The 15,094-nt window shown below is 34.7% G+C and overlaps 1 protein-coding gene across 2 annotated transcripts; it reads right to left on the bottom strand.

Annotated features, from left to right (window-relative positions):
* Positions 1-1,533: 1,533 nt before the first annotated feature.
* On the bottom strand, positions 1,534-14,712 carry LOC138323886 (sulfotransferase 1C2A-like). Of its 2 annotated transcripts, none has more exons than XM_069268799.1 (6): positions 14,469-14,712; positions 7,411-7,594; positions 6,578-6,889; positions 5,181-5,284; positions 4,192-4,372; positions 1,534-3,369 (listed from the first exon to the last, which is right to left on the bottom strand). In XM_069268799.1, exons 2-6 carry the CDS (start codon positions 7,580-7,582, stop codon positions 3,257-3,259), a joined length of 882 nt encoding a protein of 293 aa, XP_069124900.1. In that variant the 5' UTR covers positions 7,583-7,594; positions 14,469-14,712; the 3' UTR covers positions 1,534-3,256. The 2 variants fall into 2 exon arrangements, with proteins under 2 accessions (XP_069124900.1, XP_069124899.1); XM_069268798.1 differs by having other exon boundaries at positions 7,411-7,604; positions 14,469-14,710.
* Between the last annotated feature and the right edge of the window lie 382 nt (positions 14,713-15,094).

Genomic DNA, 15,094 nt, shown 5'->3' with positions numbered 1-15,094 from the left:
CATTGAATAGTGCATTAGTATTAATGCGAACGCCTCTAGATATTACTTATTTGCTTCATATAATTTGTAAGTTCGCATTTTGTCAACAATTACAAGTTACACATCAGATAACGAAACATTAGTAATATAAGGTACATTTTTGTCAGTCTAACATGAGTCTGCTACATTGTACCGTAATGTCGCTTAAGTTAGGAATTATACCGCTAGTCCTCTACGTCTTGGCTACGCTGACTCGTCCTCTACCTCTGGATACCGATGGTAGGTGATTAATGTGTCTGGGTTCAGAGTCCAATAATGTTGTGCTAAGATAGCAAAGGTCGCGGTTTTTACTTCTATTCAGCGTGGCTGACATTCTACTACTATGCCTCCACATCGATGTCCTGTGTGACATTACGCTTGGTGTTGATCACAGTTTGGATTTTTTTAAATACCCGACACTATAATCGTTTTTTATAAGACGTAAACTTCAAGCGAACCAAACACATGCTCGAGTTTACGAACAAGCACAACATTACATAATTTGCATAATGTAGTCACGTTATGTAAAGTCGAGAAGCGTTCCGAGAGAAAAATGAACATGGCGGTGACGGTTAAAGTAAGTGAGCTACACGATGTTTAAATGGAGTTTCTACAAAGTACGGGTCATGACACCTCCAAAGGAGATTGTGGATGAACACAGTTATGGGTACTGTTTACCACCACAAGCGTAGATTTTGTGATTTTGGTTTGGTTTTTGAGGTACCCATTAGAGCCGAGACGACATTTCGACCGGACAGGGAAATGTCTACCTAGCATATTTTTCGTAAATTTCCCGATTCATCAAGCCATAACTTCGTCAATACTTGGCCAATTTTGTTCATCAAGCACTCAATGGAAAGATAAATTATTTCTCTTTAAGGTAAGATATCCGTCAATGTTGTATAGAACCCATTTATTAAAATAATCACGGTTTTAAAAAAAAATAGGTCCGTTTTTCTCGACCGCCGAGTTCATACCCTTGATACTATAATATATATATATGTATACTATTGGTTAAAAATTTTCGTGCCAGCCAAACACATGCTTAACCATTACGGAGCAGTACATGAAGAACCATCCACACCTTGATTTGTTGACGTCACCGCGTCCATTATAAATTTGGCCTAAATTTACTAGCTATTAGGTATTCTTTTTTTTCCATTTTAAATAAATAATCAGTATTGTTTGAAAGGAAATGTAACCCACATATTTTTTTTCTAAAACGCTCCATCATTTTAATTAATTTTTTTAGTCATTTGAAAAAGAATTACACAACGATATTTAAAAATACACAGAATATCTGCTGTTAGTATATACAGAAAACTGCATATACACGTTTATAACGAACCTCCGAGAACCACCGAAATTACTTCGTTGTAAACACACGTCGGTAAAAAAAATATGGAAATCAGGAACATCAACGGAGAATAAAAAAAAAACTATGCTGTAACATTTATTTTGTTGCAAATTTTATAAACATGATTTTTTACCTTATTAAACACCACAACACACAAATGAATTTGTTGTTCTTTTAATATCCAATTTTAATATACATACAACAAGATTTAACAATAACATACCTACAAACATATAGTACTAACGGTTTAATAATCATTTATTTCAATGATAAGTATGTACATACAATTTAATATCGCGAGTTTATGCAACCGTAACCACCCTTGCCATTTATTAAACGTCCCTGTGTAATAATGCTGGGGTGTATACAACTCATCGCAGCTCTGAACTCCGCGAATATTTGTCCATGCACAAAAATTACAAGCAAATGAAGAATAATGTCAATTGAGGTTGGTTTATGCAAGAGTACCAATCTACGTCATGAATCGACTGTATAATGTGGCTGGAAAGTCGGTGATTTTGTATCGCTATGCCAGTAATTGTGCCATATTAATTATCTTTAGTGACCATTGGTATAAAACAGAAGGAGTTGGGCATACCGAAGCTACGTATCATTTTTTGTTGTTAACAAAATGCAAACAAAATGCAGAGTTTGTTAGACCACCTCATCAAAATCGCACTGGTTACCACCGGCTCCAGGATAATGAAACAATCTTAGATTTAAGTTTTTACTTAGCCAATCATATATGACATAACTTTTGTAACCTCATCTTTGATTGGCTAAGTCTAAAATTACGACAATTTGTTTCATGATCCCGAGGCCAGGGCTACTTGTACATATGGGATATCAGTATGATATACAGACGAGGTAATCTAACAAATCCGACATTGAGCGAAATAAATAGGATGATATGTAGCTTCAGTATGTTTTGCCGGGTTGCCTGATCTAATTCTTTTTAACACAAACGGTCTCTAAAGATTATTGCTAAGGCATACCTAGCGCTGAAGTGATACAAAATGGTTAAATTCCACGTATAACAGAAGCCATTGATAACGTAGCTGTAATATAAAAAAAATGTTCAATATGATCATTAATGCTTCTTCTCTTTTGACAAACTTCATACGAAATGTGAACACCATATAATATGAATTTAAAACAGTTTGATAGATGAAAAGAAATATTCTATAAAATGTCCCACTTATTTCTCTCAGTCTCATTCATTCTCTCCTTTCTCACCCATCTTCTTTGAGTTACTCTCTGCACCCATTTAATATCAAAGACAAAATAACAAAGTGGCAAGCCCTAGAATAAATATCAACTGTTTATAAAATGCTTTTATCATATTATGTCCTATCCAAACTCTACAGAACAATAGATATCTTGAGCGACAATATTATTTAGCGGGCACTTTAAAATCAAAATTGACGCATGCGCGATTATGACATAGAGGCTACCCGTATCTCATATCGATTATGTCCCTTGTTCACTACGGATACCCGTATGTCCATTTTCTTAATTCATCGTTGGATTCCAGTCTACACCTGACGTCATGACGATACGACGTCATCGCGATTACTTGACGTCAGTGTTACTTGATCTGGCTCGTTATCCATTGACTGTTACGTCATTACAATACATTTCTTTGACACACAGTCAACAAACCACCAATTCCGTGCTGATCAAATGAGAATTTCGTACCAGAAATGCACGCAGAATAAGTGATTTGGAACCGCCATGACGCTGAACTTGGTTAGGATCTTCGTTTTGAACCATTGTCTGTGATCTGAACCACATAAGATAAATCTGAACAGTATTTACAATATCGTAACACATTTGTTCCTTTGCACCTTAAAACGACGACTTCATATTTCTTCTTCTACTCTACACTAAATACTTGAATTTCAACTTGGATCCTTTCATTTTCTTTTCGAGTACTTTGTCGAATTCGTCGCTCTGTGATACTGTGAAGTGATTTCTCCAGTCTCCCACTACACCTGTGAGAACAAAATGAGCAGTATCACAAACTGTGAGAACAAAATGATCAGGACCACAAGCTGTAAGGACAAAATTATCAGGATCACAAACCGTCAGGACAAAATGATCGGGATCACAAACTGTAAGGACAAAATGATCAGGACCACAAGCTGTAAGGACAAAATTATCAGGATCACAAACCGTCAGGACAAAATTATCAGGACCACAAGCTGTAAGGACAAAATTATCAGGATCACAAACCGTCAGGACAAAATGATCGGGATCACAAACCGTCAGGACAAAATGATCGGGATCACAAACCGTCAGGACAAAATGATCAGGATCACAAACCGTCAGGACAAAATGATCGGGATCACAAGCTGTAAGGACAAAACGATCAGGATCACAAACCGTCAGGACAAAATGATCAGGATCACAAGCTGTAAGGACAAAATTATCAGGACCACAAGCTGTAAGGACAAAATGATCGGGATCACAAAATTTGAGGACAAAATTATCAGGATCACAAACCGTCAGGACAAAATGATCGGGATCACAAACCGTCAGGACAAAATGATCGGGATCACAAACTGTCAGGACAAAATGATCGGGATCACAAACTGCGAGGACAAAATTATAAATTAAAGCTTCATCCTTTGAACTCCTAAAGATACAAAATATTCTTTATAATTCCATTGTCGAAGCAATCTCTGTTTTGTGTTGGCTTTGTATTTTTGGTATAGTCTGCTTTGGTATTTCATGTTTGTTTGCATTGTTAGTCTTGTCTGCTAGGGTATGTTATATTGTATTGCTGTTGTCCATAAGTATATGCAAGTGTTTACCTTTACGGAAGAACACATCAGTACCATCTCTGCTGATGGATCTGTAGATATGACCACATTTCTCCAACTTCTTCGTCTTGAAGTTCTGGAACTGTACTTGAGCAGCTATTGTCGACACTGTGTCTGAATTGGTGGGTATTTCCAAAAACTTGGCGATGCGTGTGATCTCCTTCTTACAGTCCTGTCAACAATACAAATTGGTTAATCAACTACATGCTTAACTCAATTCTACGTTAATCATGGGAGTGCTACCTCCAGGTGTTGATGGGACAGTAAGATTACGGTTAATAACCTGAAGTGTTGATGGAGCAATAAGGTTGAATTATAATCATTAGAATGTGGGTCAATGTATGATTCTAGTATTTAGGACCAAAATAACTTGAAAGCTATGTGTGATGTCCAATTTGTGATGGCCATTTTCAGTCGTTCTATTGATTAGGTTACGTTAAATGTCGATACTAATCGTCCTTGTCGAATGTATCTCTTACCAAAGATTATTATGTGTTAGGTAATGTTATTTTTTTAATATATGTTGTTTAAAATTGAAAAACAAAAGCTCGAATGATAGTATCTTAATACATTATATCATGTCGCGTCTTTAATTTACTAAGTATATTCAAATTGCTGTCCTATATCTGATTGTAGCTCACTTTATAAACCTGGCTAATAATATTTAACACAATTCAAGGTAAAGATTTTTTTTAATGTAGCAGTATCTCAGGGTAAAACAAAAGCTCGAATAAATGAGGTTTTTAGCCAATCATTTATCTATGTATCTATTTATTAATTACAGTCAAACATCTTAACCTTGAACTCGTTATACTCGAAGACAATGTTCACGAATTATGTTGATCGAGACAAAATACTTTATATTCCAGTTAACATGAAAACTCGGAAAATTAGAACAGTTACCATGGTCCCGTAAACTTCGAGTTATCGAAGTGTTATTGTATTTTGTTCAGGTTTTGAATGAAGATAATTGACGTTACCCTGTGTATGTCCTCGTAGTTTACAAACAGTATTGGGTATTTGCTGTTTTCTCTCCGGAAGTCTTCCCAGTCACGGACATGGTCATACCAGGAACCATATCCCACTGGAATAAAAAAATATTTGTAGGGATTAACGGATCAAATGAAAATGTGAACAATCAGAAAATAAATATCGGAAAGATATAAAGCACAAAACTCAATAACAAAACAATGAGAATTGAAGGCAAATACATGAATAGATATTTGTATTGATTAAAGGGACAATTCAGTCTAAGAGAACATTAAAATTTGTACTTATATCGATAAAGACCAGTTTTAATGGAAATTAGATCAGTCGGTTTTACTGTGATATGCCTGAAAAGCCCATGGTGGTGACATGTGTGTAGATGTTCAAACTCGCTTGCTGTCCGCCATTACACATTGTGGTCGAACTTCTTGTAAGCCGAACTCTGTCCCTTGCTCGTAGAGTGATGCAACTTTTGTCTAGAACTGCTCAAATCGCTCTGACAGTAGTGTGTTTACCTAATTAGGTGAATTGTCTTGCCTAAAATCATTTTATCACATTCTCAGTGGTTATGTAGTTTATTTGTTTAACGTGCGTGACTTTGGCTCGGGTATGGCTACAGCGTCCATATTGTACCTGCTTAATCGTATTGATCAACGATTTGATATTTCAACGATATTAATTAAAATACTAAACAATGACGTGGAATTTGTCAATTTTTTTATGTGATATGTTTCATAAGAAATGTAGAACAATACATTTATGCCATATTTTGCTTCTTGGTTATGTAAAAGAATTAGCCTGAGTGAATTGTCCCTTTAACGGAAACCGGAAATTGTTAGCAGTATAAAACTTTAAAATATAAACCATGAACTTTAAAGGTAATTGCTTTGACATAAAATAATTAGAATGAAACACACATATGTATGGAAATAGATAAGTGAACTATTTGGTGAATAGTTTTTTTATAAAAAAAGTATCTATCAGTTTGAAACCCATGTTGGGTTTTAATCAACCCCTGGTTTATCAACTTTTTCATTGATTGGTTATTAACGTGTAAAAGAAAATTTCGCGAATAGTCATAGGTGCTATTTAGGGACAACCCTTCGCTGTGTGCAATGTGCTTCGTTCATAAGATGCTTATGTGGTTTGGGAGGCTGCAGTATATTCTTTCAATATTTTCGTGAATAGATATCATCGCTAAGCCAGCCTTAAAACAATTATTTACAGTGACATTTATCGCACGATGCATCTCTAGTGTAATGATTTGAATGTCAAAACATGAACATGATGATAATTTCGCGCATTTATAAATAAAGAAAGTGAAATTAGCTAATATTTTCACGTAGCAAATTATTCTATTTATACAGTATATAGCTGAATACGTATTTACGTTTTCCATTGTAGAAGAGATCGAGGTAATCGTCCCATGTCCCGCCGTAGACATCCTTTAGTTTCGTCATGAAGTTGTACATGGACACGGCGATATCTTTAGGATTACGCATCACGTATATGATTTTGCCCTTGGTTTCCAGGAAGTGCTGAGGAAGACACCGGAAGCGCATGTGTGATTGTAATGTCCGTGGCGAAGGCATGGCGTCAATGTCCTGTGTGCGGTAAATTTCAATGTTGGGGAAAACCATTTCTGTAATTTCCTTCTTGTTTTGTCTGAGCATCGAGACAATCTCCCATACCCAATTTGTTCCTATAACAAAGCGAACACAAATAAAATCGAAGCTTACCTGTAACTTTAAAATTGTCAGTCATTCTTTTATTATTATTCAGTTATTCTAAAACTACATATGGGTTACAAATAAACTACGAAAAGAACGCATACATTCATTGAAAATAACATTGAATTATCATTGTTCAGTTGTATAAATTTGATAAGAGTCGATTTGTCATATGTATTGCGTCTGGAAGAAAGCAGAACAGACATTGTCAGCTTCATATATTAAATATGTAGGTGAAAAGGAACACATCCATGTCGAGTGTCCAAACCAAGAATCGAACCCTGGTCTCCGACATGATGAGACTTTACTGACTGAGCCAGAAAAAACCATGCTCCGTGAACTGAGTGGCAGGTTTCTGCAGCTTTGGCCTACAATACGTCCCTGATTTGTGATGTGACCAGACGACAGTTCTGTAGCTTTGTTCTACAACACTTTCCTGGTTTGGAATACGAGCAGACGACAGTTCTTTGTAGTTTTGGCCTATATTACTTACCTGATTTGGGATAGGAGCAGACAAAAACGTCATCTTTTCTTGTCTTCCATTTCTTAAGAGATGGTAAGTGTTCTGACGGGCTACCATTGATCGCCAAGGGCAGGTAACTTCCGTCATAATCCCATAACTTGCTCTTACATCCACTTCTATCGGAAACTTCGACCACTGACATGCTGGCGGGTTGCTATGGTAACCTGGAAAGATATAGACAGAGAAAATATAGTATTTGTGAATTAATAATTATAGAATAGTTACTAAATGTATTTCTTGTGATGATTTTAAGTGACTTTAGTTCCACATTCGTCGCTATTCTTTGCATAGCTACTGCCGCTTGCCAAAGTCACCAGTTTTACTCAGTAATTTGTTTTATTGTATATATAAAAGTTTCGAAAGAAACAGCATGTTGAAAAAAAAGATCTAAAGTAGAATAATATAGTTATTAGTATATGTAATTATCTGAACATTTGAAGCTATAGAATATCAAAATATTCAAGATTTCCTCAACTCCGCCGAATGGCTTTCAGTTTTTGAAACTGAACTTATGATAACCTCTATATTCCATATTCTCTACCTGGATAAGTTTATGATAATCATTTCATTTACATAATCACCTAATGCGCATCCTTACATGGAAGAGTGGATATAAACCCTTTGATCTGAGTGATTGGAGAGTTTTGAATAGCTTAATCGCTCATATGGTCTTTAAAATGTGTGCTTGGTTAGTTTTCCCCGTGTTTAGTTTTTATAACTGAAATTGATTTCATTTTCTCGATATTTCTAAAGCTTGCTTTGTACGAAATACATCTATTTGCTTAAATGTTCATGTAAAATAACATTTATAACTTATAATCTCAATCTATATCATCGGATAGCTTCTCAATAATATCTCGATATCTTCAATTTAAAATTTTAATTTACATGTTATAAGTGATCGAAAATACTTATACAAAAATAAATCATTCATGAAATCACTGATGAATCAACGATAGACAAAAAACGTTGTCATTTGATACATATAATGAGATAACGGAATGCCCTATTTATGAACTGTTTTAATGCCAAGGTTTATATGAAAACAAATCGTTGGGTATTTTTAGAAAATGAAAACGAACATCATTTGCCAGTAGTGTCTTCGTAACATACATGTTCATCAAAAGGTTACAACAAGATAAGTATATTTTGGGTATAATAGCAATTGATGTGCTGATAGCGTAACGATCATGAAGCGTCAATTTTATAAGATGACAGGAGCCTTCAGTTTACCAGAAGGCAATTTAAAACGTTTAATCTTAAATCAATAATGTTTGCTACTGATGATGATATAAGTAACATCAGGGGAAACTGTTATTGAAAAGAATTTAATTCTAGTGCAATGACGTTACGGGGTATAGCGAGTACAGTGAACCGCTAGCCAATATGTACTCACTATTTAATTTGTTAAAGAGATTTAATGGACAAGATAATTTGATTTTCAGCGTCATAACAACACCGCGAAATCGTGTAGGCACTGGTAATAAAATGTGGTTGACAGCTATGTGCCGCCGCAAAACCACAGAACAGCGTAGACTTACACAAATGTGGTGTTATGTGTTTGTTCTCGGGTCTCATGGGGACGGTGTGTTGAGAAGCTAGGGGTCAACAAACACATATATATTTTTTCTGTTAGTATCATTTATCAGATTATCGCTAGGAAAAATGTATCCTTATGTCCTTTCACACCTAAGAAACACTTGACTGTTGGCGGATGGCCTATCCTTATGTCCTTTCACACCTAAGAAACTCTTGGGCTTTTCTTAAATTTAAGACTAAACGAGTTCATTATGAAATTATAGGAGTGAATGAGTTATTGTAAGCAGCTTATGTATTTTAGTGACGATCTTTCCTGTATGCAATATTTTGTATGATATGTTTTGGGAGACTGTGGTATATTCATGTTTTGTTCCCTTGAAGTGGAAATTCCAGATTATTTGATAGTCATATATTAATGAAATATACTGCTAGAAGACAACAGACTGCAACCTTTAACTTTTGAGACAGTTTGTCACCCGGAGGGAGATTTCCAGTTGGTTTAACGTTCTGTCCAATCAACAAGAACTATTTTATGCATTAGTCCATTATATAAAATAAGAGAATCATGTATTGTTTTTAATGAAAAAACCTGATTGGGTAACTATAATACGAATAAACTAAAAAAATTTCACGTGCGATTAGATTTGGCGTATATTTGGAGCGACAAAAATTCGCGGTATGTCGATTGGCAAAGAAGATTAATCAAACTTAGAAAACCTTGTATACACTATTTAGAAAATGAGGTTGCTGTAAAAAAAGTTATTTTCGCGTTTAATTTAATTTCGAGTATTCCGCGACAGAATAAAATTCTCGAAAATAGATTAAATCGCCGTCAAAACTTGTTAATTGCGAGTTAGTTACAGACAGTATATATACTACTACAATTTCACATGATGTTTTCTCAATGAAATCGAGTATACTGAGCAAGTTGTATGTTCCATGTGTGTCGGGCAAACCGTAGGTCATTCTAAACAGTAGACAGGTACCATATGGTACGCATTTCTTTGAATCATTTCCGATCATGTGCACTCCTGTTCACGAAACAGACGGAAGGTCAGAACCACAGAAACAAATGAAGACGAAGCGTTGGCAGGTCTTCCTTGTAGCTGATATATACAAACCAACGATAAAAAACTACTAATGAAAACATTCTGCGGAGTGAAAAGGAATGTTGAAAGGAGATAATCGTCGAACAGATGTGTGGAAGAAGAACAACTATGGTCGGTAGTGACAATAAATGGTAATGCACCCGACTGAGGGGTCGGTGTTCTGCAGTGAAATGATTTACGGTGATAGTACATGGGGCAGGCAGAGTTCGCCAAGTCTTACAGCCCAAACATCACAACTCATTACCATAAACTGGTTTAGCTCAAGGTTGTGCCTCCGCTACCGTTTTACTGACAGCAAGCATGTGTCTTTTCAGAGAGCATTTTCAGTCATCAGTGCAAAATACTATTTGCTCTCTTTTCAAACGCGGTTGCATTACATCGTTTTCCCCATCTTGCATGTACATGTAATAGGTTATTTCATTTGGCCCACAACGAATTGTCCTTTGTTGTCGCAGACGTAAGGGACATTGATGGCCATTAGGTTGATGATTGAAAACTGTGTTAAAATTTTAAGATGACGGAATGAATGAGTACCCGTAAAGAAATTGACCTACATATAAGATATTGGGAATCAGGTGAAAGGAACACAACCACAAAGCTTTTGAACATTTGCTAAAATTAATTTGTCAATATGCGCAATCGAATATCATGTTTTGTTTTAATTTTTTGAAAAATGGCGATTTTGACATATTAGTGCTATAATGACATATGTAAAGCCATGTGAATATTCATACCAAATATTTAACGTTCTGACAAAAAAAGCTCAAATTTCATGGGCAAAACTAGTGGCGCAAAAAGTACCGCAAAATTAACTTACAGTAACTAATTTCGCAATAACTATTACTTCGTTACGGAACAATTTGTAATCCATTTTTTTCTGTTACAAAAATTTGAACGCAATCGAGGTCTAGATTTAGGTATTTACGTAAAAGTATTAATTAATTATTTTGTAAAGTTTCCTAGTTATTTCTGTGCCTTTTTATATCTTTTGGTAGAAAATTATTGAAATCTAATGATAAAATGTTTAAATTTAACGGCTTTTTTTATCTCTCTTTCAGTTTATTGTCTTATTATAACTCCATGCCAGTTATTAGTTAATGAATATTTGTTTGAAACTATTGACCGGTCAATAGGTGAAAATAAGGTAACAATATTAAATATTTTTATCAATAACTGCAAGTTTAAAGATGTCATTACAGTTTTGGCAAAAATCGTTTGAATAGGCAACATGAAATAGGATATCAATTTACTATCAAAGATCTTTCAATATTTTTTTTAATTTTATTTCAAGTCATCGCATTTACCTAACCACAGTAAGTGCAATATTCTACATAGTAACTATTTATCATTTTCTCAATATAATTTCCGAACTCAGCGACTGACATTATCGATGAAATTTTAGAAGACTTACGTATATATGTTGATTTTTCATTCTAATTTGTGGTAGCGTGTTGCAGAGGTATAAATCATTATCAAACTTTATCTGATTTAGGAATACAACTTGACAGTTTTTAACACCCTTTTCCCGGGGTATCTTCTCCTTATCAGTAAACCGCATATCTACCGGATATTCTTTTAGAGTTGTTTTTATTTTATATCCTACCTGCCATTCACGAACAAGATAGCCGTATGCTGGTACTACAGTCTTAGTACCATCCTCGCAGCAACGAACTTTTTTCTGACCTATGTAGACATGCATAATTAAGTTATATACGTGATGTCATTATAATATTATCACAGAAAAAAATAAAAATAAAAATTTTGCGTTAGAAAAATAATTATTTCTGGGATTGTCCTAATATGTGTGTTTTACCAGAGAAATAACCCAACTAGTGATAGGTGTCCAGAAGAATTAAATGGATGTGATATTGCCGTTTACGGTCCTTTGAACTATCTGCACTGTAGGTTAAATCCATTTTAAAACCTTTGTACGTAAGGTTAAATAGCTACTTCACGGACTTTTGTAATGTTGCAAGCGGCCTTGTGGGTAAATCGCGCCATAAAAGGAAATTATCATTACAATGGTTTAACCTGAACAGCTTGAGGACAAAGATAACAACAAAAGAGGAACAAAATATATCTCCTCGATATAAAAAGACTTGTATTTAAATTTACATTTAAATGTGCCAAAGTGTAACGGGAAATATATAATTGTTATGTGTTCAAATATTAATGTTGATAAACCTTTTGTTACACGAATTCTTTTCCGTCGATATTGAGAAATGCTCTACTACAGTAAACTTTCTTAATTATTACGATCTTAAACACTTAATAGCGTCTATCATATCCAAAATGAAATATCTCAACCATTAATTATACTGTCGCTTTTGATTGTATATTAATTGTAGTTATAAATTGTATACCGTTTCCAGCGTTAATTGATGTTTTATTTACAAAATCAGGTACAAAGTCTCTGAAATTTAAGCCTTTCTTTTGGATATGCTCATAATAAAGCCTATCATCAATTGACATGAAAAAAAAATTCAATAAAGGATGAAAAGTGAACTCACCTTTGGGTAGGATATCTTGCAAACTAAAGTTGGTAAGTAACAATACAAGGATTTATACTAAAGGCCTCTTTACAGGCGACTTGAATTTAGTAGAGGGATATTGCAATAACTTATAACTACAGTGGTATCGCTCTAACGACTACAAGCAGTTAACCCTTTGATCTTAATCGGCGTTATTCATATAATATAATAACGAAAGGTTACAAATGACAAAAGCAATGGAATTAGTGGATATTTATTTGATTGCAACCGGTATAAATCCAAACGAAACTATACTTATTGTGTTTATTTTCTAGTATCAGATAACGGTAATGCTCTTTTCGTCCCATACATTAACACATATTATCGAGTAAGTGGCAGGCTAATTCAGTCTACCGCCGTATCACTGGATGCTAATGTCTCCGGTCGTTGCATCCCCCAGTAAGTACACATGGGCGCCCATATCGAGCTCGTGGCGCAATAAAGATTCAAACGTCACGTGTCAGGGTTTATTTACTGGATATGTATCTCGGTATGTACATATAAATGTATATGCGTATGTTATATAGCAGGTTGTGTATATAGAAATGAAGCCTTGCACAAGTGGCCTTTTCACTTCGTTATCTTATATCTCACAGTTCTGGGTCGCTACAAAAACACAAATAACAGACAGCGTTTTGTTGATAACTGCAGCAATGGAGATAAAGATGGTATCCCTCTAGACTAAATTTATATCTATATAGTCTGGCTGAAACGAAGGACACTCTTATATGAATGTTTTTGAGAGATACGAGGAGTTATAGATAAATAACCATCCTAATTCATAAGTATAAGTAATGTGTATCAACCCATGCAGTCATTATCTGAAAAAGTCAAGGCTCATCGATAAGTCAAAATACTCCCATTATAATTCTTTTCACAGTAAAGGTTCATCGATGTATTAACATACACTCAATTATCTTCACATCCAAGACGTTTTTGTGCGATGTCACCATGATATACTAAGAAATAGGAATTTAAGCAATTTCTCTTCGATTTTTGGAGATTGCTCATATTGTTCGCATGCATTCTATGGGACGAAATTTTATAACTTTCATCAGTGTACTTTTGTGGTTATTCATCCAATGCGCACCAGAACACCCAATGTATATTACACGCCAATGCATGTCAAAAATATGACAACCAATGCTTAAATGCAAATACTATCGTAAAAAAGGTTGTTAATTTAAATGAACTCAAAAAGGCAAACTATAATATCCTAGTATATTATTTCGAAGTGTCTTTACAACGCTTGGAATACTGAAATATTTCTCGCTGAATTGCTAGATACATTTATGAAATACTTTTCTCCGTAGTCTCTACGTAATCTGCAAAAAAATAACTTTGCATTTTCATATTTCGTTATTGGTAATCATGTGTTGCCGTGTGCATGAATTATGCTATTTCGCACTGATATAATAAGATGCTTTATAGCATAAATGATATAATAATGTTAGGAAGGCGTAAGTTCCAGAATCCTAACTAGGTCAGTTGTCATTTTAAGATTTTTGAAATAACATGTCTGAATTGAAACAAATAAAAAATCTTTTAATATAGTAGATGTGCAAATTTAAAACATTTATTAAAATAGTTTTTTAAGAAAGTGTTAAACTAGAAAACTTTTGCATTAAAGTCAACATAAAAACTAGATTGTTTCCCATTTTGAATGCATGAAATTAATAAAGAAAAAATAAAGCACTTGAAAACTACATTTTTCATTTTTTTAATGCATGATATTAATGCACAGATAAACCACAATGGTGCATCTTGGTTCATGATTGTCAAAAACGATTACTAAACTCCTTTAATGATTTGATGATATGGTGTATCATGCATGAGTGCATTCACTTACCTGTAGGATGCTGTATAATGGTGTCAGCAGTAAGTCCGTTCAGTTGCTGTCCTAAGCTTGTCACTGTTAATAGCCAGTCAGTCCTCACAAGTTTTATACTCCCTATCACCTGTTTAGGGTGCACACGACTCTAGTCTCCTCTAATTGATATTTCCCAACATAACCCTATAGTAAACTCCTGGATAATGCACCGAATGACCCCGCCACCTTCAATCATATTGGAGAATTCTACGTACGTCGACAGTGTGCTGAACACACGCCAGCATGTCGTTCACAGAGGAGGCCTCAGTTGTGTGCCCACCCCTGATACAAACTGACCAATCAGGACGTCGTAAGGCAGTACCAGATAAACACCTGGTTCAGGGTCATCGGTGCATCTATTTATAGTCTTTTCGCTATAAAAAGGTAAAGTATCATTAACATATGTAAAAACTATTACCTGTGAATATTTGTGTTTACATATTTATTTCAACTTTTTGTACGACGGATTGTGATATATCTCAGTGCATGACATGATGTTAATACGCTATTTAATGTCATTTTAACATTTCAGCTTACGAGTATTTATTAATTCAAGACAAAATAAAGTTATTCATTTTTTGTTATTATTCGATAAGTATGCGGCG

Source organism: Argopecten irradians, chromosome 5, assembly GCF_041381155.1.
Source record: "Argopecten irradians isolate NY chromosome 5, Ai_NY, whole genome shotgun sequence".
NCBI classification, from domain to species: domain Eukaryota; kingdom Metazoa; phylum Mollusca; class Bivalvia; order Pectinida; family Pectinidae; genus Argopecten; species Argopecten irradians.
This window is presented reverse-complemented; position numbering and strand designations above follow the sequence as displayed.